Source organism: Heterodontus francisci, chromosome 30 (assembly GCF_036365525.1).
Source record: "Heterodontus francisci isolate sHetFra1 chromosome 30, sHetFra1.hap1, whole genome shotgun sequence".
Lineage (NCBI taxonomy): Eukaryota > Metazoa > Chordata > Chondrichthyes > Heterodontiformes > Heterodontidae > Heterodontus > Heterodontus francisci.
In genome coordinates this window covers 1,629,066-1,656,235 of record NC_090400.1, presented here as the reverse complement: position 1 = coordinate 1,656,235, position 27,170 = coordinate 1,629,066, and the positions used below count along the sequence as shown (strand labels likewise).

The 27,170-nt window shown below is 47.9% G+C and overlaps 1 protein-coding gene across 3 annotated transcripts in view; it reads left to right on the top strand.

Annotated features, from left to right (window-relative positions):
• Nucleotides 1-27,170, top strand: part of rcc1l (RCC1 like) — an 89,241-nt gene that overhangs the window by 49,490 nt on the left and 12,581 nt on the right. For all 3 annotated transcript variants that reach the window (XR_010968729.1, XM_068010017.1, XM_068010018.1), the window contains exon 8: nt 1,046-1,219. Coding sequence is in view for 2 of the 3 variants with exons in the window: in XM_068010017.1 (XP_067866118.1) it covers nt 1,046-1,219 (174 nt within the window). In the remaining variant the exon portion in view is untranslated. The remainder of the gene's footprint in view (nt 1-1,045; nt 1,220-27,170) is intronic.

Sequence of the window (27,170 nt, the reverse complement as noted above, 5' to 3'; positions counted from 1 at the left end):
CCAATATAACCTCCCTGCTCTTATATTCTATCCCTCAGCTAAAAAAGGCAAGTATCCCGTATGCCTTCCTAACAACCTTATCTACCTGTCCTGCTGCCTTCAGTGATCTATGAACAAGCACCCCAAGGTCCTTCTGACCCTCTGTACTCCCTAGGTTCCTACCATCCATTGTATATTCCCTTGCCTTGTTAGACCTCCCAAAGTGCATCACTTCACACTTCTCAAGTTTAAACTCCATTTGCCCCTGCTCCACCCATCTTACCAGCCCATCTATATCGTCCTGTAGTCTAAGGCTTTCCTCCTCACTATTTACGACACCACCAATTTTCGTGTCGTCTGCGAACTGGATATATTGTATTTAATTCCCTCATCTATATCATTAATATATATTGTGATTGACTGGGGTCCTAGCACTGATCCCTGTGGTACCTCACTGGTCACTGCCTGCCAGTTGGAAAAAGACCCATTTATTCTACTCTTTGTTTCCTGCCTGCCAACCAGTTCTCTATACATGTCAGTACCTTACCCCCAATCCCATGTGCTTTAATTTTGCACGCTAATCTCTTATCTGGGATCTTATCGAAAGCCTTTTCAAAGTCCAAATACACCACATCCACTGGTTCTCCCTTATCTATCCTACTAGATACATCCTCAAAACATTCTAGTAGATTTGTCAAGCATGAATTCCCTTTCATAATCTTATTGAAGGCCCCCTGAAAGTCTATATAAGTAACATCCGTAGACATCCAACCAAATTACCATTGAGTTGTTTTCATGTAGGAAAATCCAGAAAGCACTGCAAATACCACCATGAGATGGCTTAAATTCGCTACCTACTGGCTGAAGCAAGAGTGCTACACACTGAGCTACTGGCCCTTAAACCCCCCAGGAATGCTTCACTCTACACAGTTATCAGTTTCTCAGTGAATCTGCAATTCCCTTCTGTTGCTAATTATCTGAAAGCATTCATGGAAGATCCTGACTTGTTTGCACACCCACAGCTGAATTTTCAAAGAATTAACTTGTACTATTTTGTCAATTGCAGGGGAAGGCAATGTGTTTGTCTGGGGTTATGGAATTCTAGGTAAAGGCTGTAGTCTATCTGAATCTGCAGTGCCGGAGATGATCCCATCAACGCTGTTTGGCTGGTCTGAGTTCACACCTCAGGTCCGAGTTGACCGAATCAGTTGTGGCCTCAACCATTTTGCTGCCATCACAAGTAAGTGTCTTACAAAAAGCTTTAGCAGTCGCTGAAGGAGTACTGTTTCAGGGGATTGGTTTTTGTTTCGTTTTGTATCATCACTTTACTCCTCTGTCATGTTATCATCCTTTCATTTCTCTCCTCTCGTGTACTTTATCCTCCCAAATTTCTATCCCAACCCTTCAGCTCGTCAACCTTCCTACTCCTGCTGCCATCCCAGGTTTGACTCCCTCCTAGATAATCCTACATTTTCCCTGTGTATCTCTCTTGGCGTTCTCCAAAGGGCCCCCGAGGCACTCAGCACTGCCTTCTTACGAACAGCAACACCAACTGTCCCATCTTACACTCCTGCCACCTTCCCCCACACAGTGTGCCTGCTAATCTTGCAGTCTCCTTCCCATCCAACTCACCCCTCCCAGTGCTGAGTCTTTGACCACTAACACTGGCTTACCTATCACCGCTCCTGTCTGCACCTCCTGCCACAATGTCTGTTCACTTGTGAACAAGGCCCTTACCATCTGAGGTTATTGTGGATGATTATGCCACCACCTAGCTGAGGTGTGATGAGAACTTCCTCCTGAATGAAGCCTCCCCACCTGGCTGTACCTTCCACCACTTGCCTTGCCCAGACCATCGCGGTGGTGGTGTGGTTCTTATCACCAAATTGCACATTGGACAGTCGTCCTCCTCCTCCTCTGACACTTTCTCCTTCCTTTAAGCATCTCATTGTGTTGTAGTCCTCTCGCCTCTCGTTTAAAATGCTTGTTCTTTATCCCACACTCAAGTACTAGAAGGCCAAGTTTCAAACTGAGACATCTTCTCTGCTTTCCTCCTATAGTCTCTGCACCAAGAAACTTCTCAACCTTGGTGATTTCAACCTACATTTCAACTCATCATGTTCCCCCTCCTCTGAATTCACTGCCCTCTATTCTCCCTTAATCTCTCCCTTCATATAAACTCTCTGAACCATATTTATGGCCATCCCCTTGACCTTGCCATCTCATATGGCTTTGCTACTCCCATCATATCAATCACAGATAAGGCCAACTCTGATCACTTCCTTGTATTGATCTCGACTCGCTTTCACCTCCCAACCCTGCTTTCTTCTGGTCCACTCCGAGAGAAAACTCTTTCCACCCCTCCAAGTCACTTACAACGGTACTTTCAAAATCCCAACTGTCTAGCCACTGACATTTTTGCAGCTACCAATATGCTCAGCCACACCCTTGCGCCCACCTTTTAATGCCCTAATCCCCATTAAAACCATTACATTCTCTCGCCCTGGTCATTTCCCCTCTATGGCCCTCATTTCCATTCCCTCAGTCCAAGGGACGCAGACTTGAATATTTATGACAGAAAACTGGTTTAGCCATCCACTGCCAGATCTGGCTGGACCACATAAAGCAATATTGGGTCCTGCTCACATCTGCTAAAACTGCTCACGATTCCAGGATCATCCTCGAATGCGAAGACTCTACTGCAATCCGTCTTCTTAAACCCCTCTCCCCTCTCTCCTCCACCCTCCCCTCCAAGACTAACGAGTGCAAGGAGCTTGTGAATGTCTTTGTCACTAAGATCAAGACCATCCGATCAGCTGCCTCTGCCGCTTCGCTCCCTTTCCCTAGACAAGCGGGCCAGACTTCCTCTAAGGTTCCCCACTACCCTGACCCTGAACGCCAATTTTTCTCTCGTTTCTCTCTTAACTCGCCTCGTTCCCTCTCCAAGCTCGTCTTGTCCAGGAGATCCACCCTATTCCCATCAAACCACTGACCATCCAACTTGCCTCTTGGTCCCCAAGTTAGCTGATACTGTTAATGGTTTTCTTCTCTCTGATACTGTCCCCCTCTCCTATTCTGCCATCATCACCTGTCGTCTCAAAACAAACCCTTGGCCCTACTATCCTTGCAAACTATCATCCAATCTCCAACCTCCCTTTCCTCTCCAAAGTCCCAAATCCTGCAAATTAGGTTTCTGCCACTGCCACAGTACTGGAATAGGTCTTGTAAAAGTTACAAATGACATCCTCATCCTCCTCGACCTGTCTGCAGCAATTGAGCACACCATCTTCCTCCAACACTTCTCCCTGTATTCCAGCTGGGTGGGTTTGTCTCTCCTGATTCCATTCTTATCTATCCAGTCTTAGCCAGAGAATCAACTGCAATGTCTTCTGTTCCTACCCTCACACCGTAGCATGAAAAAATAAGTAAGAGCAGGAGTAGGCCATTCGGTCCCATGAGCCTGCTCCACCATTCAAAAAGATCATGGCTTAACTTCTACCTCATCTCCACTTTCCTGTCCTATCGCCATATCCCTTAATTCTCTTAGTATCCAAAAACTGTCAATATATACTCAATGTATCCACTCCTGTCCTCCATGAGAGAATTTCAAAGGTTTGCAACCTTTTGTGTGAAGAGATTTCTCCTCATCTCAGTCCTAAATGGCCAACCCCTTATTCTGAGACTGTGACCCTGTGTTCCAGACACCCCAGCAAGGGGAAACATCTTCCCAACGTCCACACTGTCAAGCCCCTTAAGAATTTTGTGTTTCAATTAGATTACCTCTCATTCTTCAGAACTGTAGTGAATAAGGCCTAGTCTACTCAATCTCTTCTCATAGGACAAGCCCCTCAAAGAACAGTACAGCACAGGAACAGGCCATTCGGCCTTCCAAGCCTGCGCCAATCTTGATGCCTGCCTAAACTAACACCTTCTGCACTTCCGGGGCCCATATCCCTCTATTCCCTTCCTTTTCATGTATTTGTCAAGATGTCTCTTAAACGTCGCTATCGTATCTGCTTCCACCACCTCCCCTGGCAGCAAGTTCCAGGCACTCACCACCCTCTGTGTAAAAAAAAAAAACTTGCCTCGCACATTCCCTCTAAACTTTGCCCCTCGCACCTTAAACCTATGTCCCCTAGTAACTGACTCTTCCACCCTGGGAAAAAGCTTCTGATTATCCACTCTGTCCATGCCGCTCATAACTTTGTAAACCTCTATCATGTCGCCCCTCCACCTCCGTCGTTCCAGTGAAAACAATCCGAGTTTTTCCAACCTCTCCTCATAGTTAATGCCCTCCAGACCAGGCAACATCCTGGTAAACCTCCTCTGTACCCTCTCCAAAGCCTCCACGTCCTTCTGGTAGTGTGGCGACCAGAATTGTACGCAATATTCTAAGTGTGGCCTAACTAAGGTTCTGTACAGCTGCAACATGACTTGCCAATTTTTATACTCTATGCCCCGACCAATGAAGGCAAGCATGCCGTATGCCTTCTTGACTACCTTATCCACCTGCGTTGCCACTTTCTGTGACCTGTGGACCTGTACGCCCAGATCTCTCTGCCTCTCAATACTCCTAAGGGTTCTGCCATTTACTGTATACCTCCCAGGAATCAGTCTCATGAACTGTCATTGCACTCTCGCTAAAGCAAGAATATCCTTCCTTAGGTAAGGAGTATATAGTACTACATCCATACTAAGATCCAATCCCATGAGTCCTAATTTTGTGTAATAACCTCTTACATGGCATTTTATCAAATGCTTATTGAAAGTCCAAATGCCCTAGTCATAGAGTCATAGTTATACAGCACAGAAACCGGCCCTTCGACCCATCATGTCTGTGCCAGCCATCAAGCACCTATCTACTGTAATCCCATTTTCCAGCATTTGGCCCATAGCCTTGTATGCTGTGGCATTTCAAGTGCTCATCTTAAATGTTGTGAGGGTTCCTGCCTCTACCACCCCTTCAGGTAGTGTGTTCCAGATTCCAACCACCTTCTGGGTGAAAAAATCTTTCCTCAAATCCCCTCTAAACCTCTTGCCCCTTACCTTAAATCTATGCCCCCTGGTTATTGATCACTCCGCTAAGGAAAAAGTTTTTATTTTATTTTATTTATTTTATTTAGAGATACAGCACTGAAACAGGCCCTTCAGCCCACCGAGTCTGTGCCGACCAACAACCACCCATTTATACTAACCCTCCAGTAATCCTATATTCCCTACCACCTACCTACACTTGGGGCAATTTATAATGGCCAATTTACCTATCAACCTGCAAGTCTTTGGCTGTGGGAGGAAACCGGAGCACCCGGCGAAAACCCACGAGGTCACAGGGAGAACTTGCAAACTCCGCACAGGCAGTACCCAGAATCGATCCCAGGTCCCTGTAGCTGTGAGGCTGCAGTGCTACCACGTTTCTTCCTATCTATCCGATCAATGCCCCTTATAATTTTGTATCCCTCAATCAGGTCCCGCCTCAGCCTTCTCTGCTTTAAGGAAAACAACCCTAGCCTATCCAGTTGCTCTTCATAGCTGAAATGCTCCAGCCCAGGCAACATCCTGGTGAATCTCCTCTGCACCCTCTCCAGTGCAATCACATCCTTCCTATAGTGTGGTGACCAGAACTGTACACAGTACTCTAGCTGTGGCCTAACTAGCGTTTTATAGCTCCATCATAACCTCCCTGCTCTTATATTCTATGCCTCAGCTAATAAAGGCAAGTATCCCATATGCCTTCCTAACCTGTGTTACTGCCTTCAGTGATCTATGGATAAGTACACCAATGTCCCTCTGACCCTCTGTACTTTCTAGGGTCCTACCATCCATTTTATGTTCCCTTGCCTTGTTAGTCCTCCCAAAATGCATCACCTCACACTTCTCAGGATTAAATTCCATTTGCCACTGCTGCGCCCATTTTACCAGCCCATCAATATCGTCCTGTAATCTAAGGCTTTCCTCCTCACTACACCACCAATTTTTGTGTCATCTGAGAACTTACTGATCATACCTCCTATATTCACGTCTAAATCATTAATGTACACTACAAACAGCAAGGGTCCAGGCACCGATCCCTGTGGTACACGACTGGTCACAGGCTTCCACTCGCAAAAACAACCCTCGGCCATTACCCTCTGCCTCCTGCCAATTTTGGATCCAATTTGCCAAACTGCCCTGCAGCTGGTGGCTCCCCCTTATCCATGCTGCTCGTTACATCCTCAAGAAATTCTTAATACATTTGTCAGATACAATTTCCCTTTCATAAATCTATGTTGGGTCTGCCTAATTGTTATATGATTGCCCTGTTACCACATCCCTAATAATAGATTCCAGCACTTTTCCCTACTATAGCTATCAGGCTAACTAGCCTACAATTCCCTGTTTTCTCTCTCTCGCCTTTCTTCAACAGCAGGGTTACATTTGCTACTTTCCAATCCACAGGGACTGTTCTGGAATCTTGGGAATTTTGGAAGATCAAACCGGTGCACTCACTATCTGTCTCTGTAGCCACTTCTTCCCAGGATGTAGGTCAGGGTTTGTCTGCTTTTAATTCCATGAATTTCTCCAGTATTTTTTCTTTACAAATGGGCCAGGTTTTGTGGTCAGAGGTGCAGCAGCAGCACTCACCACTAACATAGGACATAGAACAGCACTGTACAGCACAGTACAGGCCCTTCGGCCCACGATGTTGTGCCGACCCTTTAACCTACTCTAAGATCAAACTACCTACATACCCTTCATTCTACTATCATCCATGTACCTATCCAAGAGTCGCTTAAATGTCCCTAATGTATCTGCTTCTACTACCACCGCTGGCAGTGCATTCCACGCACCCACCACTCTCTGTGTAAAGAACCTACCTCTGACATCTCCCCTAAACCTTCCTCCAATCACCTTAAAATTATGCCCCCTGGTAATAGCCCTTTCCGCCCTGGGAAAATGTCTCTGACTATCCACTCTATCTATGCCTCTGATCATCTTGTACCCCTCTATCAAGTCACCTCTCATCCTTCTTCGCTCCAGTGAGAAAAGCCCTAGCCCCCTCATCCTTTCTTCATAAGACATGCCCTCCAGTCCAGGCAGCATCCTGGTAAATCTCCTCTGCACCCTCTCTAAAGCTTCCACATCCTTCCTATAATGAGGCGACCAGAACTGAACACAATATTCCAAGTGTGGTCGAACCAGGGCTTTATCGAGCTGCAGCATAACCTCGCGGCTCTTAAACTCAATCCCCCTGTTAATGAAAGCCAACACACCATACGCCTTCTTAACAACCCTATCAACTTGGGTGGCAACTTTGAGGGATCTATGGACGTGGACCCCAAGATCCCTCTGTTCCTCCACACTGCCAAGAATCCTGTCTTTAAGCCTGTATTCTGCATTCAAATTCGACCTTCCAAAATGAATCACTTCACACTTTTCCAGGTTGAACTCCATCTGCCACTTCTCAGCCCAGCTCTGCACCCTGTCAATGTCCCGTTGCAACCTACAACAGCCCTCCACACTATCCACAACTCCAGTAACCTTTGTGTCATCGGCAAACTTACTAACCCAGCCTTCCACGTCCTCATCCAAGTCATTTATAAAAATCACAAAAAGCAGAGGTCCCAGAACAGATCCTTGTGGAACACCACTGGTCACCGAGCTCCATGCTGAATACTTTCCATTTACTACCACCCTCTGACTTCTATGGGCCAGCCAATTCTGTATCCAGACAGCCAAATTTCCCTGTATCCCATGCCTCCTTACTTTCTGAATGAGCCTACCATGGGGAACCTTATCAAACGCCTAACATTGAATGAAACTACACACCTATATACTGCAATCCTCTTGGTAAGAATTTGAGTTTGAAGTAGTGCGGATTCCCTCCCAGTGTTGGCCTCAACAAGGTCCAGCAGCACTGGGTATCATGGGAGAAAATGGCAGGCAGTTGTGGGCGTGGCTGCCAGTCACTGCACCACAAAATCTGTATCAACAGACTAGTTTAGTGCAAAGGCATTGGAACAAAAGATTAAATCAAATTTGACATAAATCATTTTACTAAGTTAAAAATTTAAATATATTTTAAAAATGATCATTTTGATCAGAACTATTTTTATACGTATTTTGAGGATGTCAGATAAATCATTTTGAAAAAGTGATATACATTGAAATATTTAAGAAGTCTGAACAATCTTGTTTAAAAGTCAAATCTTGTTAAAAAGTGAAATCTATCAGATCTTTTAAAACTTTCAGACCTATTTTAAACTTTTCACATTGCCCTTTGTAAACTGGATTTATCTGCTTTGCTTAAAAAGTCATTTACATTGAAATAATGAAAAGGTCTGAAATCTTAAAACATTTAAAAATTAATGTTGTTAAAATGGATTCAAGGAAGTGAAACATTTAAAAGATCCTTTCCAGTGTGGGCCTCCTTATTAAGTATTCACAAAATGAAAGGAGGTCCCTTTAGAGCTAAATTTTTCAGTGTGAGTATTTTGTTATTAGTGGGCAATTTGCCCAAATTCGTGCTTGTTCAATGCCTGCTGTTTCAATCTACAACTCAGTGATAGAGATTGCGAGTAATGTTCTCTCTAATGTCCTTTCGCTGTGCACAGCCTGTTCCAATGTCCAATAATGGTGAAGGCTGAATCATCATTATTGGCACTGCAAAATCCATCACAATATATTTAAGTGTCTCATTTTCACCCAGAGCCTTGGTTCCTAATTAATTCCGGAATTTTTTTTGTGTCTTCTACCGTGAAGACATACAAAGTGTTCAATGTCTCTGCATTTTCTTGTTCCCCATTATAATTTCACCTGTCTCAGCTTCTAAGGGAACTCGTATTTAATTTTGTCTGTCTCATTTTTTTTTACATACCTAGAGAAGCTTTTACACTCTTTTTATGTCTAGCTAGTTTACTATCACATCCTGTTTTCCTATCGTTTCTTTGTCATCTTTTGCTGGACTGTAAAGTCCTGCCAATCCTCAGGCTTACTACTCTTTTTGGCAACATTGTAAGCCGCTTCCTTTAATCTAATACTATCTTTAACTTTTCTTGTTAGCCATTGTTGGACCACTTGTGGGGTTTTTTATTCCTTAAGGGGATATGTAATTGGTGCAAATTATGAAATAATTCTTTAAATATTTGCCATTGCTTTTCTACATCATATCTTTTAATCTAATTTCCCAAACTACTGTAGTCAACTCGCCCCTTGTGAACAATGTTTGCTTTGTTCATATTTAAGACCCTGCTTACCTCTGTCCCCCAAGGATCTCTCCTTGGTCGCCATCTATTTCTCATCTACGTGCTGCCCCTCAGTGACAACGTGTATCGGTTTCCACATGTATGTTGATGACAGCCAACTCTGCCTCACCGCCACTTCTTTCAACCTCTCCACTGTTTCTAAATTGTCAGACTGCTTATCTGATATCCAGTACTAGATGAGCAGAAATTTCTTCCAATTAAATATTGGAAAGGCTGAAGCCATTGTCTTCAGTCCCCAAACTCCATTCCTTAGTTGTCGACTCCATCCCTCTCCCTGGCAATTCTCCAAAGCTGAACCAGACTGTTCGCAACCTTGGTGTTATATTTGAACTCTGAGATGAGCCTCCGACTACATATATGCGCCATCACTGAGACTATCTATTTCCACCTGCCTAACATCATCTGACTCAGCTCATCTCATGCTGAAACCCTCATTCTTGCCTTTATTACCTCTAGACTTTACTCTTCCAATGCACTCCTGACTGGCCTCCCAAGTTCTATCTTCTGTAAACTTGAGGTCATCCAAAACTTTGCTGCCCGTGTCCTAACTTGCACCAGGTGCTCGTCACCTATCACCCCCGTCCTCTCTGACCTACCTTGGCTCCTGGTTAAGCAATGCCTCAACTCTAAAGTTCTCATCCTTGTTTTCAAATCTCTCCATGGTCTTTTCTCTCCCTATCTCTGTAATCTCCTCCAGTCTCACAACTCTCCAGGATATCAGTGCTCATCTGATTCTGGCCTCTTGAGCATCCCTGATTTTAATAGCTCCACCATTGCATTTTGGCTCCCTCTTAGAGTTCTATATTATTGTTCATTCCTCATTCGTTCTTTCAGAGCATTCTCCAGTGGATGTCTGACTCATCTATTCATTCTCCGGATGTGAGTGTGGCTGATGAGTCTAACCCCAAGTTTCCCTGGTGCGGTTTATGAAATCAGAGGGAGTTAAGGGTTAACAGAACAGATTTTGCCTTCTGAACAAATGGCAACAGTCATTCATCACACTTACACTTGCCCACAGACTTTCAATGAGCTTTTTCCCTGGTACTTGCTGTAATTAAAAGCCATTTTGGTGCAGCACCCTCTACAGTGAACAGGGCAAGCAACTGTGCATCTCCTTAACTAATCAGATTGACGAATTCTTCACGAGTCTGAACTAGGAAGTGTCAGTTAAAATATGTCAAATCAGCTGCACAACAAGAAATAGAGAGGAAAAAGAAGATTGAATTTAGAGAGACAAAAAAGAAACAACTAAATAAAGTAAGATCTCCAACAATAATTATTAAAATCCAAAGGAATGAGACTCCACACTTGTAGAAGTTAATATTCAGTGCCAGAGATATTTTTAGGAAGTAATTAAAACTTGCTGTTTAAAAATTTACTTGCATTGGTTTGGACAAACTTTTTCTGGCAAGTACAGCAATTTCATGCTGTTCCATGTGTTTTAATGCTGAGTCTCTTGGTGAGATGCTGTTACAGCGCAGCTTCAGGAGAAGCTGGGCAACTCGGACAGCAACTTCCCGATCCTGCTCTCCGCGTTTCCCTGTGCATGTGCAGTCGGTAGAAGTTGCTTTCCAATTTACAATAAGGAGGTAAGTAATAGGAGCATGAGTGGATCATATAGTGCCTTGACTCTGCTCTGCCATTCAGCGCGATCATGACTGATCTCCTGCCTCAACTCCCACTTTCCCCATATCTCTTGACTCACTGAAAGATCAACAATCCATCTGGGGGAGAGAATTCCAAAGATTCACCACCCTCCAAGTGAAGACACTTCAGTAACTGTGAGCCTTGCTGTTATTTCTGCCACAAAATCCAGTCCAACCACATTGGACAGCAGATTTCCTTCTGTAAAGGACTTTAATGATCCAGTTGGGTTTTTACAACAATCCGACAGTTCAGTCTCTTTTACTGATAATCTTTTAATTTCAATTAGAATTCAAATTCCCAAACAGTTGTAGCATTTGAGCTTACTAGACTAACAATCCAGAGAACAAAACCACCGTGCAACCAGACCTGCTGACCTAGGTTAACTGCCTGTCCCTATTTTTTTTATTCATTCATGGGGGTGTCACTGGCAAGGCCAGCATTTATTTTATATCCTTGAACTGAGTGGCATGCTAGGCCATTTCAGAGGGCATTTACGAGTCAACCATATTCTATAGGTATATCAGGAATAAAAGAATGACTAGAGTTAGATTAGGGCCAATCAAGGATAGTAGTGGGAAGTTGTGTGTGGAATCAGAGGAGATAGGGGAAGCGTTAAATGAATATTTTGCGTCAGTATTTACAGTAGAGAAAGAAAATGTTGTCGAGGAGAATAGTGAGATTCAGGCTACTAGGCTAGATGGGATTGAGGTTCACAAGGAGGAGGTGTTATCTATTTTCACACTTTCCAAAATTGATAAGTCCCCTGGGCCAGATGGGATTTATCCTAGGATTCTCTGGGAAGCTAGGGAGGAGATTGCAGAGCCTTTGTCCTTGATCTTTATGTCGTCATTGTCGACAGGAATAGTGCCGGAAGACTGGAGGATAGCAAATGTTGTCCCCTTGTTCAAGAAGGGGAGTAGAGACAGCCCTGGTAATTATAGACCTGTGAGCCTTACTTCGGTTGTGGGTAAAATGTTGGAAAAGGTTATAAGAGACAGGATTTATAATCATCTTGAAAAGAATAAGTTCATTAGCGATAGTCAGCACGGTTTTGTGAAGGGTAGGTCGTGCCTCACAAACCTTATCGAGTTTTTTGAGAAGGTGACCAAACAGGTGGATGAGGGTAAAGCAGTGGATGTGGTGTATGTGGATTTCAGTAAGGCGTTTGATAAGGTTCCCCACGGTAGGCTATTGCAGAAAATACGGAAGTATGGGGTTGAAGGTGATTTAGAGCTTTGGATCAGAAATTGGCTAGCTGAAAGAAGACAGAGGGTGGTGGTTGATGGCAAATGTTCATCCTGGAGTTTAGTTACTAGTGGTGTACCGCAAGGATCTGTTTTGGGGCCACTGCTGTTTGTCATTTTTATAAATGACCTGGAAGAGGGTGTAGAAGGGTGGGTTAGTAAATTTGCGGATGACACTAAGGTCGGTGGAGTTGTGGATAGTGCCGAAGGATGTTGTAGGGTACAGAGGGACATAGATAGGCTGCAGAGCTGGGCTGAGAGATGGCAAATGGAGTTTAATGTGGAAAAGTGTGAGGTGATTCACTTTGGAAGGAGTAACAGGAATGCAGAGTACTGGGCTAATGGGAAGATTCTTGGTAGTGTAGATGAACAGAGAGATCTTGGTGTCCAGATACATAACCTGGGTAGCAACCTTCAGGGATTTAATAGGGCTGTTAAGAAGGCATATGGTGTGTTAGCTTTTATTAGTAGGGGGATCGAGTTTCGGAGCCACGAGGTCATACTGCAGCTGTACAAAACTCTGGTGAGACCGCACCTGGAGTATTGCGTGCAGTTCTGGTCACCGCATTATAGGAAGGATGTGGAAGCTATGGGAAGGGTGCAGAGGAGATTTACTAGGATGTTGCCTGGTATGGAGGGAAGGTCTTACGAGGAAAGGCTGAGGGACTTGAGGTTGTTTTCGTTGGAGAGAAGGAGGAGGAGAGGTGACTTAATAGAGACATCTAAGATAATCAGAGGGTTAGATAGGGTGGATAGTGAGAGTCTTTTTCCTCGGATGGTGATGGCAAACACGAGGGGACATAGCTTCAAGTTGAGGGGTGATAAATATAGGACAGATGTCAGGGGTAGTTTCTTTACTCAGAGAGTAGTAGGGGCGTGGAACGCCCTGCCTGCAACAGTAGTAGACTCGCCAACTTTAAGGGCATTTAAGTGGTCATTGGATAGACATATGGATGAAAATGGAATAGTGTAGGTCAGATGGTTTCACAGGTCGGCGCAACATCGAGGGCCGAAGGGCCTGTACTGCGCTGTAATGTTCTAATTCTAATATTGCTGTGGGTCTGGAGTATCATGTCGGCCAGACCCGATAAGGATGGCAAAATTCCTTCACTGAAGGACATTAGTGAACCAGATGGGTTTTTGCAACAATTGACAATGGTTTCATAGTCACTCACAGGGTGGTGAATCTTTGGAATTCTCTCCCCCAGAGGGTTGTGGATGCACCATTGTTGAGTATATTCAAGGTTGGGATAGATGGATTGTTGATCTCTCAGCTTTTTTAATTCTAGATTTATTAATTGAATTCAAATTTCACCATCTGCTGTGGTGGGATTCGAACACAAGTCCCCAGAGTCTGAGCCTCTGAATACTAGTCCAGTGACATTACCACTGCACCACTGCCTTCCCTCTGTTGGTGCCAGTTCTAATGTTCCTGTTAAGTTGCACAGCTGCACGGCCTTGCAACAGCCTGGAAAGTACCGTGGAGGCCTTGTTCTCGATTAAAGACTGCAAATGGGTGACCATGCAAAAAAATTTAAAGGCAGCACGCATTGAAAAACTGGCCACACAGAATAACAGTCCCTGTTTTTAAGTATTCCCTAAAAATGTCCACCTGGAACATGTCCAATTATATGAGCCTTTACCCAAGTACCCTGGTGTGCAATCTGTCTGCTATTGACTCACCTTCCTTCACTGCCTTCAGCCTGTCTATCATCTATCAGCTGACATTATTTTATATTTCCTCACCTTCATTAGAAATTCTACCGCATTAGGAAGCTTGCCTGAGATATCCTCCTTTAATACAGACTCTCAGAATTGGCATCATTACCAATCGTTGATCTTGGAATCAGAATTTTACAGACCAAGATTGAGGCTATTTGGTCCATCATGCCTTTCCCAGCAATGAATAAGTTTCCTCTGACTCCTTTCCATTGCCCTTTCCCCAGACCCTTCTACAGTTGTCTTTTTCAAATATTTATCCATTTCCCTTTGAAATCCTATGATCGATTCTGTTTTCACCATAGTTTCTGATAGAACGTTCCATGTCCTAATATTCTGGATAAAAACATTTGTTCTAACCTCTCCCTTTGTTCTTTTGATAAATTTCTGCCTTCTAGTTACAAACTCACCTATCAGTGAAATCTGGATTGTCCAGATTTCTCAATGCCTGAGTTTGGAGCACATTTATTATGCCTCTTTTACCTTCTTTGTTCACTGGATAACGTCCCATTTGGAATTGCTCAAGGGTCCCACCCTTTCCTGTTTGCTGTGTTTATATTTATTTAAAAAAATACCTTCACCCTTTTAAATTCTTGGTAGTCCTTCTTCAGCCTGTTGTGGTCACCCACACCAGTTTTCTACCCTCTCTAACCTTACTCATAAATTAATTCCCATCCCCTGGTCTCTGTGTGGAGCTAAAATTGAGGAAAATTCTTTTTTGACCTTTCCTCTGCAGCAATTCTCTTGCTGCCTGCTTCAGTTTCATTTTGCTCTGTTGTCCTTCTGACCAAGTGTGATGTCAATACTTGCATTGATCAGAATTCACCCCAAGGTTACTCCACTTCTATCTTCTGTGGGTCTGTACTGAGGGAGTGCCGCATTGCCAGAGGGTCGGTACTGTGGGAGTGCAGGAGTGCATGTACTGTGGGCACGCTGCACTGCCGGAGGGCACATACTGTAGGCGCACCACACTGCTGGAGGGCATGTACTGTGGGCATGTACTGAGGGAGCACCACACTGTTGAGGGTGCTGTCTTTTGGATGAGGCCTTAAAACATTTGAAGAGGAGCAAGAGAGATTTCCCAATACCTGACCAATATTTATTCCTGAAGCTTCGTCACCAAAATCTCACATTGCCGTTTGTGGACCCTTGCTTTGTGCACTTTAGCCGCCATGTTCCCAAATTACAGCAATCACTGCATTTCAAGTAGCTCATTTATGTAAAGGACTTTGAGACATACTAAGTACACAAAAGGCACTGTGCAAATTCCTTCGTAATGGAAACTGCCTATGTAAGCTTTATCATGCTCACCTGCCACTGAACATAGGAATTTATAATTAAAAATATCCAAAGAATTCATAGAGACTGAATTACATTGGGGTGCCCTGGTCCAAATACTCCTTACCCTTTAACCTTGCCTCACCTAAAAGTTACCCTCACATCCTTTCTAAAGTGTGGGGACCAGAACTGGACGCAATGCTCCAGCTGGGGCCTAACAGCTTTATGAAACCCAAGATCTACAGCCACACTCAATATGTCCTGCCACCTTCAAAGATCTATGCCCATGTACCCCCAGGTCCCTCTGTTCCTGCACACTCTTTAGAACTGTGCCATTAAGTATCTTCCTATATTTACAAAATGCATCACTTGTCAGTATTCCATCTGCCACTTTTCTTCCCATTCTGTCAGACTATCTATGTCCTGTTGCAGGTTCATGACATCCCCACTGTTTGCCAGACCTTCAGGTTTGATGTCAGTGGCAAATTATGAGATTCTACTCTCTATTCCAAGATCCAAGTCATTTTATAGATGGCAAAAAAAGCAGTGGTCCCATCGCTGACCCTTGGGGAACATCACTGTCTACCATCCTCCAGCCTGAAAAGCAACCATTTACCACGACTTGCTGTTTTCTGTCCTTAAGCCAATTTTTTTAACCAGTTGGACACTGACCCTCCTATTTCATGGGCTTCAGTTTTTTAACCAGCCTTTTATCTAATCAAACACTTTCTTAAATCCATATAAACAACATCCATTGCATTCCCTTCATCAACTTTCTCCGTTACTACTTCAAAAAATTCAATTAGATTAGTCAAGCATGGTCTGCCTTCCACAAGTCCTTGCTGGCTATCCTTAATTAACTTGCTTCTCATGGCTGAAAATGCTTTGCAAAGTTTTCATTTCCTATTTTTCCATAACTGAAATTTATAATGCCCCAAATAACAGTGGAACCAAAAAAAAAAATCCATATTTCAAAATAACTTAATCAACCTTACCTGTTGAATTGTCTGTTTTTAATACTTATTACAGACAGGTGGGGAGTGGTGTGGACGGCTTCCACTTTTCACCTCCAGCCAACTGACGACAGATAGTGTTTTGTTAAAAACAGTGGGTTAGTCCCCAAGTGTTTTAGGGTCAAATAAACAGATAAATGACTGTTTTTAAAAAAAAAAATAGATAATTTTTTAAACAATTTCCAAAATGGCCACAAACTCACCCATACACCCATTCACACTCGCATGCACACATAAGAGTAGATAGATAAAGAGAAAAGGGTAGGATGCAATTAAAGTCCAAATTACTGTTCAAGAATCTGTTACTTAAAAAAACTTTGGAGTTCTTTTTGGGAGGAAATTGTATCACGATGTTGCAGGCCTGAATGCTCCTTGTCTGGGAGTAGCTGAAATCTTCTGTGGTTAAAACGCAGCCCAAAGTAGTTGGTGTGAATCCTGGATTACTTTCACAGATGGAAAGTCTCAACGTCACCTTGTAATCTCTCTGCTGCAGTGGTTGTTCAAGTTGTTATTCAGCAGGGTTCTTCTGCCTAACTGGACCTTATCTCACAGCCTCTGGCTAGAACTGGCTTTTTGTGGTCTTTGGTTGATCTCCCCTCTCGCTCTAGAGAGTTGCCTTTTAAGGTAAAAATCTGTCAGGTGACAAAGGGCCCCTCCCCTGGTGTGACCACACAATGATCCAGGAAATGGAAACCATTGCGATCTGCAGGCGTCTGGATGGGGAACCATTCTGTTACAATGGTGATACTTCCCACTTGGCCATGTGAGCCGCATGGAAGATGGCAGGATCCCCAAGGACACATTGTACAGCGAGCTCGTCACTGGTATCAGACCCACCGGCCGTCCATGTCTCCGCTTTAAAGTCGTCTGCAAACGCGACATGAAGTCGTGTGACATTGATCACAAGTCGTGGGAGTCAGTTGCCAGTGATCACCAGAGCTGGCGGACAGCCATAAAGGCAGGGCTAAAGAGTGGCGAGTCGAAGAGACTTAGCAGTTGGCAGGAAAAAAGACAGAAGCGCAAGGGGAGAGCCAACTGTGTAACAGCCCCGACAACCAATTTTATCTGCAACACCTGTGGAAGAGTCTGTCACTCTAGAATTGGCCTTTATAGCCACTCCAGGCGCTGCTTCACAAACCACTGACCACCTCCAGGCGCTTACCCATTGTCTCTTGAGACAAGGAGGCCATAGAAGAAGACTTCACACTTATTCATCTTGGTTTGGGCTGTGGGGTCAGCCAGGCTCAGAACCTTTGTTAGTCCCATTCCTGCAGGAGTAGTCATGAACATGAAGTAGTTTCTTTCCATTTCAGTTTGTTTTCCTGAAAGCTAATTCAGACGCAGTTAATATGTTTCGTCTTTGCAGACAAGTTTGTTTATTGACAGTACAGGAGGGGGACATCAGACCTCTCTATCTTGTCTGTAACCTAAATGTGTCCATTTTCTTGTAGCTCAGTTGAAACAGTTGACTTTTGTTTCATAATACCTCCAGTTCATTTTATTTTTCATCACTGTTCCTTCTGTAAACATAATGCCTCCCCGCAAAAAAGGAAAAATGAAATATCTTGGCATTTGTTTTTTTGTTTTTTTTTCAGAAAGAAAGACAGTAAGACACAGGATAACACACACTTGTCCACATTCATCCCATGCATTCCTCAGGCTTTCAGTCATGATTTCTTTACAGAATCCTGGTAGTACACGGTTTATGGATTTGGAACAGCGGGCTATAATGTTCTTCCCAGCTGTATGTACAATTTTCAAGTCGAACAGCTGGAGAAGTAGCTTCCATTAGAACAGTCTGACATTTATAACTTTGAATTTTTCCAGAAATGTGAGGGGGTTGTGGTCAGTATAGATTTGACTTTCTCTGTCTGTTATTTGCATAAGTTTTGAAATGTTGAAGGGCTAGTAGGAGTCCTAATGCCTGTTTCCCTATTGTGGAATATTCTCTTTGTTAGTTTAGTTTTATTGAGAAATAACCAATTGGCCTCTTGAGGCCTGAATCATCATCTTGGAGGAAGACTGCCCCCACTCTGACATCACTGACTGCCCCCACTCTGACATCACTGACTGCCCCCACTCTCACATCGCTGACTGCCCCCACTCTGACATCGCTGACTGCCCCCACTCTGACATCGCTGACTGCCCCCACTCTGACATCGCTGACTGCCCCCACTCTGACATCACTGACTGCCCCCACTCTGACATCACTGACTGCCCCCACTCTCACATCGCGAGCTGCCCCCACTCTGACATCGCTGACTGCCCCCACTCTGACATCGCTGACTGCCCCCACTCTGACATCGCTGACTGCCCCCACTCTGACATCGCTGACTGCCCCCACTCTGACATCGCTGACTGCCCCCACTCTGACATCGCTAACTGCCCCCACTCTGACATCGCTGACTGCCCCCACTCTGACATCGCTGGCTGCCCCCACTCTGACATCGCTGGCTGCCCCCACTCTGACATCGCTGGCTGCCCCCACTCTGACATCGCTGGCTGCCCCCACTCTGACATCGCTGGCTGCCCCCACTCTGACATCGCTGGCTGCCCCCACTCTGACATCGCTGGCTGCCCCCACTCTGACATCGCTGGCTGCCCCCACTCTGACATCGCTGGCTGCCCCCACTCTGACATCGCTGGCTGCCCCCACTCTGACATGGCTGGCTGCCCCCCCTCTGACATGGCTGGCTGCCCCCCCTCTGACATGGCTGGCTGCCCCCACTCTGACATGGCTGGCTGCCCCCACTCTGACATGGCTGGCTGCCCCCACTCTGACATGGCTGGCTGCCCCCACTCTGACATCGCTGACATCAATAGCCATCTTCAAGGGTTTTTTGAAATTTGGGTTTGCCAATACTGGGTCATTTGTTAAAAATCACTTCCAACTTTTCAAACACCATCTGGCACCGCTCTAACCACATTACTTTTACATTTTTGTTTAATAAGTCTGTTAAGGGTGCAGCTAAGGTGCTGAAGTTGGGAACAAATCTTTGCTGGAAACTGCACATTCCCAGGAATCACGTGATTTCCTTCTTAGTTTTGGGAATGGGGAAATCTACCAGAGCTTGCACCTTTGCTGCCCTTGGCAACACCCATCCTTGGCCTACAATGTGGCCCAAATAGGTTACTTGAGCGATTTTACTCTTTGCTAGATTGCCCACTAGCTGAGCTTTCTGTAGACCTCTGAAGAGTTCCCTTAAGTGGTTCACGTGGTCTTCCCAGGTATCACTTAAAATAACAGGTCATCCAGGAGACGACACAGTTATTTAAACCAGCTACCACCTGGTTCATTAGTCTTTGGAAAGTTGCTGGGGCGTTCATAGAGTTGTACAGCATAGAAACAGGCCCTTCGGCCCACCGCGACCATGCCAACCATAATGTCTATCTATACTAATCCCACCTGCCTGCATTAATTCCATATCCTTCTATGCCTTTCTCATTCAAGTACCTGTCCAGATGCCTCTTAACTATTGCAATTCTTTAATCTGAATGGCATTACTTTACATTGAAATAAGCCAATGGGGTGGCAAATGCTGAAATTTCTTTTGCTTGAGGGGCCATGGGAACTTGCCAGTGTCCTTTCAAAAAATTGATTTTCCTAATGTAGGTGGAGTTTCTTACTCGGTCAATACAGTCTTCAATATAGGGGATTGGGTGTGAGTCTGTTCGGGTTACTGCATTAACCTTTTGAAGTCTGGTTGATCTGTCAGGTTTAGGGGCTAATACAGTGGGTGAGCTCCAGCTGCTTTGACTGGGTTCAATAAAATCATTGTCCAGCATATATTCAATTGTTTGCGGACTTGAGCCAATTTATTGGGGCTCAGTCTGTATGGGTTTTGCTTTATTGGTGGGGTCTCTCCTATGTCTACATTGTGTATTGTTAAAGTGGTATGACCTGGCTTGTCCCTACAAATTTCCACAAACTCTCTTAGCAGTGTTGCTAGGTCCTGTCTCTGCTGGTCAGAGAGATAGGCGGCACAGTGGTTAGCACCGCAGTCTCACAGCTCCAGGGATCCGGGTTCGATTCTGGGTACTGTCTGTGTGGAGTTTGCAAGTTCTCCCTGTGACCATGTGGGTTTTCGCCGGGTGCTCCAGTTTCCTCCCACAGCCCAAGACTTGCAGGTGATCGGTAAATTGCCCGTTGTAAATTGCCCCTAGTGTAAGTAGGTGGTAGGGAATATGGGATTACTGTAGGGTTAGTATAAATGGGTGGTTGTTGGTCGGCACAGACTCGGTGGGCCGAAGGGCCTGTTTCAGTGCTGTATCTCTTAAAAAAAAAGTTGAATATGGCGTCTAGTCTCCTTAATATTTCTGTATTTTCCAATTTTATGGTGGGGGGGTTCAATTTGAGAATTTTGTGGGTTCTCTTCCTCACTTAGTTTGTCTTCACGAGGGCTGTCTTCCTCTACTGCTTTTGCTGTCTGACATATACTTGCTGGTCTATCTGGTTCCTGGCTGTGGTATTGTTTTAGCATATTGATGTGACACAGTCTGCTTTTTCCTCCACTCTGGTATTAATCAAGTAATTCATGTCATTCACCTTTTTCCCTATACTATATGGGCCACTAAATCTCACCTCATGTCAAAAAAAACAATTCAAATGGGCTGTGGATACACTTGGTAGCAAACAGCAAAAAAGCTACTCCTTTTTCCCAGACATGGGGTAATCACAGCAATATGCCCTGATCATGGTTTTCAGGGTTTGATGTATCATTCCAGAGCCCCTTCAGTCTATCGGTGGTATGCTGAAGATTTCAGCTGGTCAAGGGCGGCACAGTGGCGCAGTGGTTAGCACCGCAGCCTCACAGCTCCAGGGACCCGGGTTTGATTCCGGGTACTGCCTGTGTGGAGTTTGCAAGTTCTCCCTGTGTCTGCGTGGGTTTTCTCCGGGTGCTCCGGTTTCCTCCCACAAGCCAAAAGACTTGCAGGTTGATAGGTAAATTGGCCATTATAAATTGTCACTAGTATAGGTAGGTGGTAGGGAATGTAGGGACAGGTGGGATGTTTGGTAGGAATGTGGGATTGGTGTAGGATTGGTATGGATGGGTGGTTGGTGTTCGGCGCGGACTCGGTGGGCCGAAGGGCTTGTTTCAGTGCTGTATCTCTAATCTAATCTAATCTAATACAAAGGCAATGTAGGACTTCCTGGAATGTTTGGGGCATGAAATTAGTTCCTTGATCGGGCTGAATTTCTTTAAGCAGTCTGTATCATGTGAAAAACTGGTTTGGCAGTAATTTTCTTTAAGGGTATGATTTCTGGGAATCAGGTGGCTGTATCCGTGATGGCTAGGAGATATTGGTAACCTGTCCTAGTTTTAGGTAGTGGTCCCACGCAATTGACCAAAACTCTGGTAAGGTTTCCTTGAAAGCAGCAATGGGGATCAGTGGAGCAGGTTTGGTTGTAAGTTGTGGTTTCCCAACAACCTGGCAGGTATGGCTGGTCCTGCAAAATATAACCACATCTTTGTGGATTTCAGGCCAGTAAAAGTGTCAGCTTATCCGGGCCTGGATCTTTCAGATACCCACGTGCCCAGCCATATGGATTTCATGGGCAATCCTCAAAATCTCCCTACGATATTTAGGAGGGACTACAGTTTGGTGGACCACTGTCCACTCCTTCTCTGCAGGACGCTGTGGAGGTCTTCACTTTCTCATTATTACCCCATTTTTAAAGTAATAACATTCAGGCATTTTCTCTGCCTCTGCCTCAGAACAGGAGGTCTGTTCTATTTTTAAATCAGGGTTTGCCTGCTGGGCTTCAATTAAAGAAGACCTACTATATACCTCTTTCTTCTCCACAATGTCTCCAAATATATTTCAACTAGCCAGACCTCAGAGTCCTCTTGCTGAATTACTGGCTCCACTTGTTCTGCTGGAGCTTTCTTAGCCATGGACCTAGTTACCATAGAATCAGGGAATGTTCCAGGGACTGCCTTCTGTATTTGTTCTGTCTCCTTGACCTCATTTGGCTGGTCTAAAACTACTGGGGCTGCTACCACCCTATTTCCAGCCAAATCATTGCCGGGCAATAAATCTATTCTGGCCACAGACTAGGAACAATCCCTACTGTAACACTGCAGGTGACCCGATATAGGGGTACGGACATGTACCCACATTCAATACCTTTGACCAGAACCTTCGACTTCAGCGAGCTCTCTGGTGGAAAGGTCATACTTTGGTCCAGCACTAAAGATTGTGTGGTCCTGTATCTGTGAGCAAAACAATGGATTTGCCTGTCTTATTAGAGGTGTTTGGGGACACCTTTCCATTTAAAACAAAATCCTGTTAACCTTCAGGAATCTTTTCAACTTCTGCCACACCTAAGGCGGTATTCTTTATTTATTTATTTAGAGATGCAGCACTGAAACAGGCCCTTCGGCCCACCGGGTCTGTGCTGACCATCAACCACCCATTTATACTAATCCTACGTTAACCCCATATTCCTACCACATCCCCACAATTTCCCTACCTATACTAGGGGCAATTTGTAATGGCCAATTTACCTATCAACCTGCAAGTCTTTGGCTGTGCCCGGCAAAAACCCACGCAGTCACAGGGAGAACTTGGAAACTCCGCACAGGCAGTACCCAGAATTGAACCCGGGTCGCTGGAGCTGTGAGGCTGTGGTGCTAACCACTGCGCCACTGTGCTGCCCTTACCGTGGTTAAGGGGTTCCTTACCGTGGTTAGGGCCACAAGCCTGTCTGCCTTGTTGCCTGCTTGGGCACCCTTTTCCAGGCTCGCCTCGTAAACTCCTACTGGCCTCCCCTTTAACTTTCAGGGGTCGGATTTCGCATGTCCTGCTTTACTGCAATGGGAATGCACTGTGGAAGACATTCCTGCCCTCTGCACTTTTATTCCTTACTGGTGGAGGGCTTCTTGCATTCTCACTTTTGGTTCCCTTTTCACTGGCACCCCATCTTTTATCATTATCCCACTTACTGTCCTTTCTGGACCTCTGGAGATTACTATGGAAGGTTTTTCCCTAAAAAGGTATTTATGAGTAAGCTCATAGTCATCTGCCATCACAGCCGCTTCTCTTACCCTTGCAATTCTTCGCTCCTCAATATGAATCTTTATGTTAAGGGAAATGCAATTTTTAAATTCATCTAGTAAAATCACTTCTGTCAAATTTTCATGAGAGGTCTAACTTGAGAGATCGTATCCAGCAATCGAAAACCATGTATTTAACTTTCAAATTCAATAAAGGTTTGTGCAGGTCTTTTCCTCGCATTTCGAAACTTTTGCTGATAGGCTCATATGCACTTAAGGTAGCAGTTTTAGTCTGTTTGTAATCAGAAGAACTTTCTTCTGATAAGAGAAAAACTTAGTGAGCCCTACCCTCTAACTTACCTTGTAAGAGGAGAGTCCAATATTCTTTTGGCCATTTTAGCTTAATACCTATTGTCTCAAAGGAAATAAAATAAGACTGGATCACCTCCTCATTAAATTTTGGCACTGGTCATGAGTGTCTCATAATGTCCGAATTGGGGATAATGTTTGAGCAGTTGGTGGCATTCTCACCTTGTGCTTACAGCCTTTCGAGCTCAAACTTGCTCACTGCTGCCTCTCTTTCCTTCTGAAATTGCTTCGCCCCCCCCCCCCCACCCCAGGTGAAACTGCATCGCCTCCCACTCTCCAGCTGAAACTGCATCGCCCCCCCCCAGCTGAAACTGCATCGCCTCCCCCAGCTGAAACTGCAGCGCCACCCACTCCCCAGCTGGAACTGCATCGCACCCCCCCCCCCCCTCCCAAGCTGGAACTGCATCGCCCCCCCCCCCCCCCAAGCTGGAACTGCATCGCCCCCCCCCCCCACCAAGCTGGAACTGCATCGCGCCCCCCAGCTGGAACTGCGTCGCGCCCCCCAGCTGGAACTGCGTCGCGCCCCCCAGCTGGAACTGCGTCGCGCCCCCCAGCCGGAACTGCGTCGCGCCCCCCAGCCGGAACTGCGTCGCGCCCCCCAGCTGAAACTGCGTCGCGCCCCCCAGCTGAAACTGCGTCGCGCCCCCCAGCTGAAACTGCGTCGCGCCCCCCAGCTGAAACTGCGTCGCGCCCCCCAGCTGAAACTGCGTCGCGCCCCCCAGCTGAAACTGCGTCGCGCCCCCCAGCTGAAACTGCGTCGCGCCCCCCAGCTGAAACTGCGTCGCGCCCCCCAGCTGAAACTGCGTCGCGCCCCCCAGCTGAAACTGCGTCGCGCCCCCCAGCTGAAACTGCGTCGCGCCCCCCAGCTGAAACTGCGTCGCGCCCCCCAGCTGAAACTGCGTCGCGCCCCCCAGCTGAAACTGCGTCGCGCCCCCCAGCTGAAACTGCGTCGCGCCCCCCAGCTGAAACTGCGTCGCGCCCCCCAGCTGAAACTGCGTCGCGCCCCCCAGCTGAAACTGCGTCGCGCCCCCCAGCTGAAACTGCGTCGCGCCCCCCAGCTGAAACTGCGTCGCGCCCCCCAGCTGAAACTGCGTCGCGCCCCCCAGCTGAAACTGCGTCGCGCCCCCCAGCTGAAACTGCGTCGCGCCCCCCAGCTGAAACTGCGTCGCGCCCCCCAGCTGAAACTGCGTCGCGCCCCCCAGCTGAAACTGCGTCGCGCCCCCCAGCTGAAACTGCGTCGCGCCCCCCAGCTGAAACTGCGTCGCGCCCCCCAGCTGAAACTGCGTCGCGCCCCCCAGCTGAAACTGCGTCGCGCCCCCCAGCTGAAACTGCGTCGCGCCCCCCAGCTGAAACTGCGTCGCGCCCCCCAGCTGAAACTGCGTCGCGCCCCCCAGCTGAAACTGCGTCGCGCCCCCCAGCTGAAACTGCGTCGCGCCCCCCAGCTGAAACTGCGTCGCGCCCCCCAGCTGAAACTGCGTCGCGCCCCCCAGCTGAAACTGCGTCGCGCCCCCCAGCTGAAACTGCGTCGCGCCCCCCAGCTGAAACTGCGTCGCGCCCCCCAGCTGAAACTGCGTCGCGCCCCCCAGCTGAAACTGCGTCGCGCCCCCCAGCTGAAACTGCGTCGCGCCCCCCAGCTGAAACTGCGTCGCGCCCCCCAGCTGAAACTGCGTCGCGCCCCCCAGCTGAAACTGCGTCGCGCCCCCCAGCTGAAACTGCGTCGCGCCCCCCAGCTGAAACTGCGTCGCGCCCCCCAGCTGAAACTGCGTCGCGCCCCCCAGCTGAAACTGCGTCGCGCCCCCCAGCTGAAACTGCGTCGCGCCCCCCAGCTGAAACTGCGTCGCGCCCCCCAGCTGAAACTGCGTCGCGCCCCCCAGCTGAAACTGCGTCGCGCCCCCCAGCTGAAACTGCGTCGCGCCCCCCAGCTGAAACTGCGTCGCGCCCCCCAGCTGAAACTGCGTCGCGCCCCCCAGCTGAAACTGCGTCGCGCCCCCCAGCTGAAACTGCGTCGCGCCCCCCAGCTGAAACTGCGTCGCGCCCCCCAGCTGAAACTGCGTCGCGCCCCCCAGCTGAAACTGCGTCGCGCCCCCCAGCTGAAACTGCGTCGCGCCCCCCAGCTGAAACTGCGTCGCGCCCCCCAGCTGAAACTGCGTCGCGCCCCCCAGCTGAAACTGCGTCGCGCCCCCCAGCTGAAACTGCGTCGCGCCCCCCAGCTGAAACTGCGTCGCGCCCCCCAGCTGAAACTGCGTCGCGCCCCCCAGCTGAAACTGCGTCGCGCCCCCCAGCTGAAACTGCGTCGCGCCCCCCAGCTGAAACTGCGTCGCGCCCCCCAGCTGAAACTGCGTCGCGCCCCCCAGCTGAAACTGCGTCGCGCCCCCCAGCTGAAACTGCGTCGCGCCCCCCAGCTGAAACTGCGTCGCGCCCCCCAGCTGAAACTGCGTCGCGCCCCCCAGCTGAAACTGCGTCGCGCCCCCCAGCTGAAACTGCGTCGCGCCCCCCAGCTGAAACTGCGTCGCGCCCCCCAGCTGAAACTGCGTCGCGCCCCCCAGCTGAAACTGCGTCGCGCCCCCCAGCTGAAACTGCGTCGCGCCCCCCAGCTGAAACTGCGTCGCGCCCCCCAGCTGAAACTGCGTCGCGCCCCCCAGCTGAAACTGCGTCGCGCCCCCCCAGCTGAAACTGCGTCGCGCCCCCCCCAGCTGAAACTGCACCGCGCCCCCCCAGCTGAAACTGCACCGCGCCCCCCCAGCTGAAACTGCACCGCGCCCCCCCCCAGCTGAAACTGCACCGCGCCCCCCCCAGCTGAAACTGCACCGCGCCCCCCCCAGCTGAAACTGCACCGCGCCCCCCCCAGCTGAAACTGCACCGCGCCCCCCCCAGCTGAAACTGCACCGCGCCCCCCCCAGCTGAAACTGCACCGCGCCCCCCCCAGCTGAAACTGCACCGCGCCCCCCCCAGCTGAAACTGCACCGCGCCCCCCCCAGCTGAAACTGCACCGCGCCCCCCCCAGCTGAAACTGCACCGCGCCCCCCCCAGCTGAAACTGCACCGCGCCCCCCCCAGCTGAAACTGCACCGCGCCCCCCCCCCAGCTGAAACTGCACCGCGCCCCCCCCAGCTGAAACTGCACCGCGCCCCCCCCCCAGCTGAAACTGCACCGTGCCCCCCCCAGCTGAAACTGCATCTGTTTCCCCCCCCCCAGCTGAAACTGCATCTGTTCCCTCCCCCCCAGCTGAAACTGCATCTGTTCCCTCCCCCCCAGCTTAAACTGCATCTGTTCCACCCCCCCCAGCTTAAACTGCATCTGTTCCCCCCCCCCCAGCTGAAACTGCATCTGTTCCCCCCCCCCCAGCTGAAACTGCATCTGTTCCCCCCCCCCCAGCTGAAACTGCATCTGTTCCCCCCCCCCCCAGCTGAAACTGCATCTGTTCCCCCCCCCCCAGCTTAAACTGCATCTGTTCCCCCCCCCCCAGCTTAAACTGCATCTGTTCCCCCCCCCCCAGCTTAAACTGCATCTGTTCCCCCCCCCCCCAGCTTAAACTGCATCTGTTCCCCCCCCCCCCAGCTGAAACTGCATCTGTTTCCCCCCCCCCCCCCCCTTCGGCTGAAACCGTGCCGCCACCCCCCTCCACCCGCCTGAGCTCTACCCCCCCCAGCTGAAACTGCACCGCGCCCCCCCCAGCTGAAAC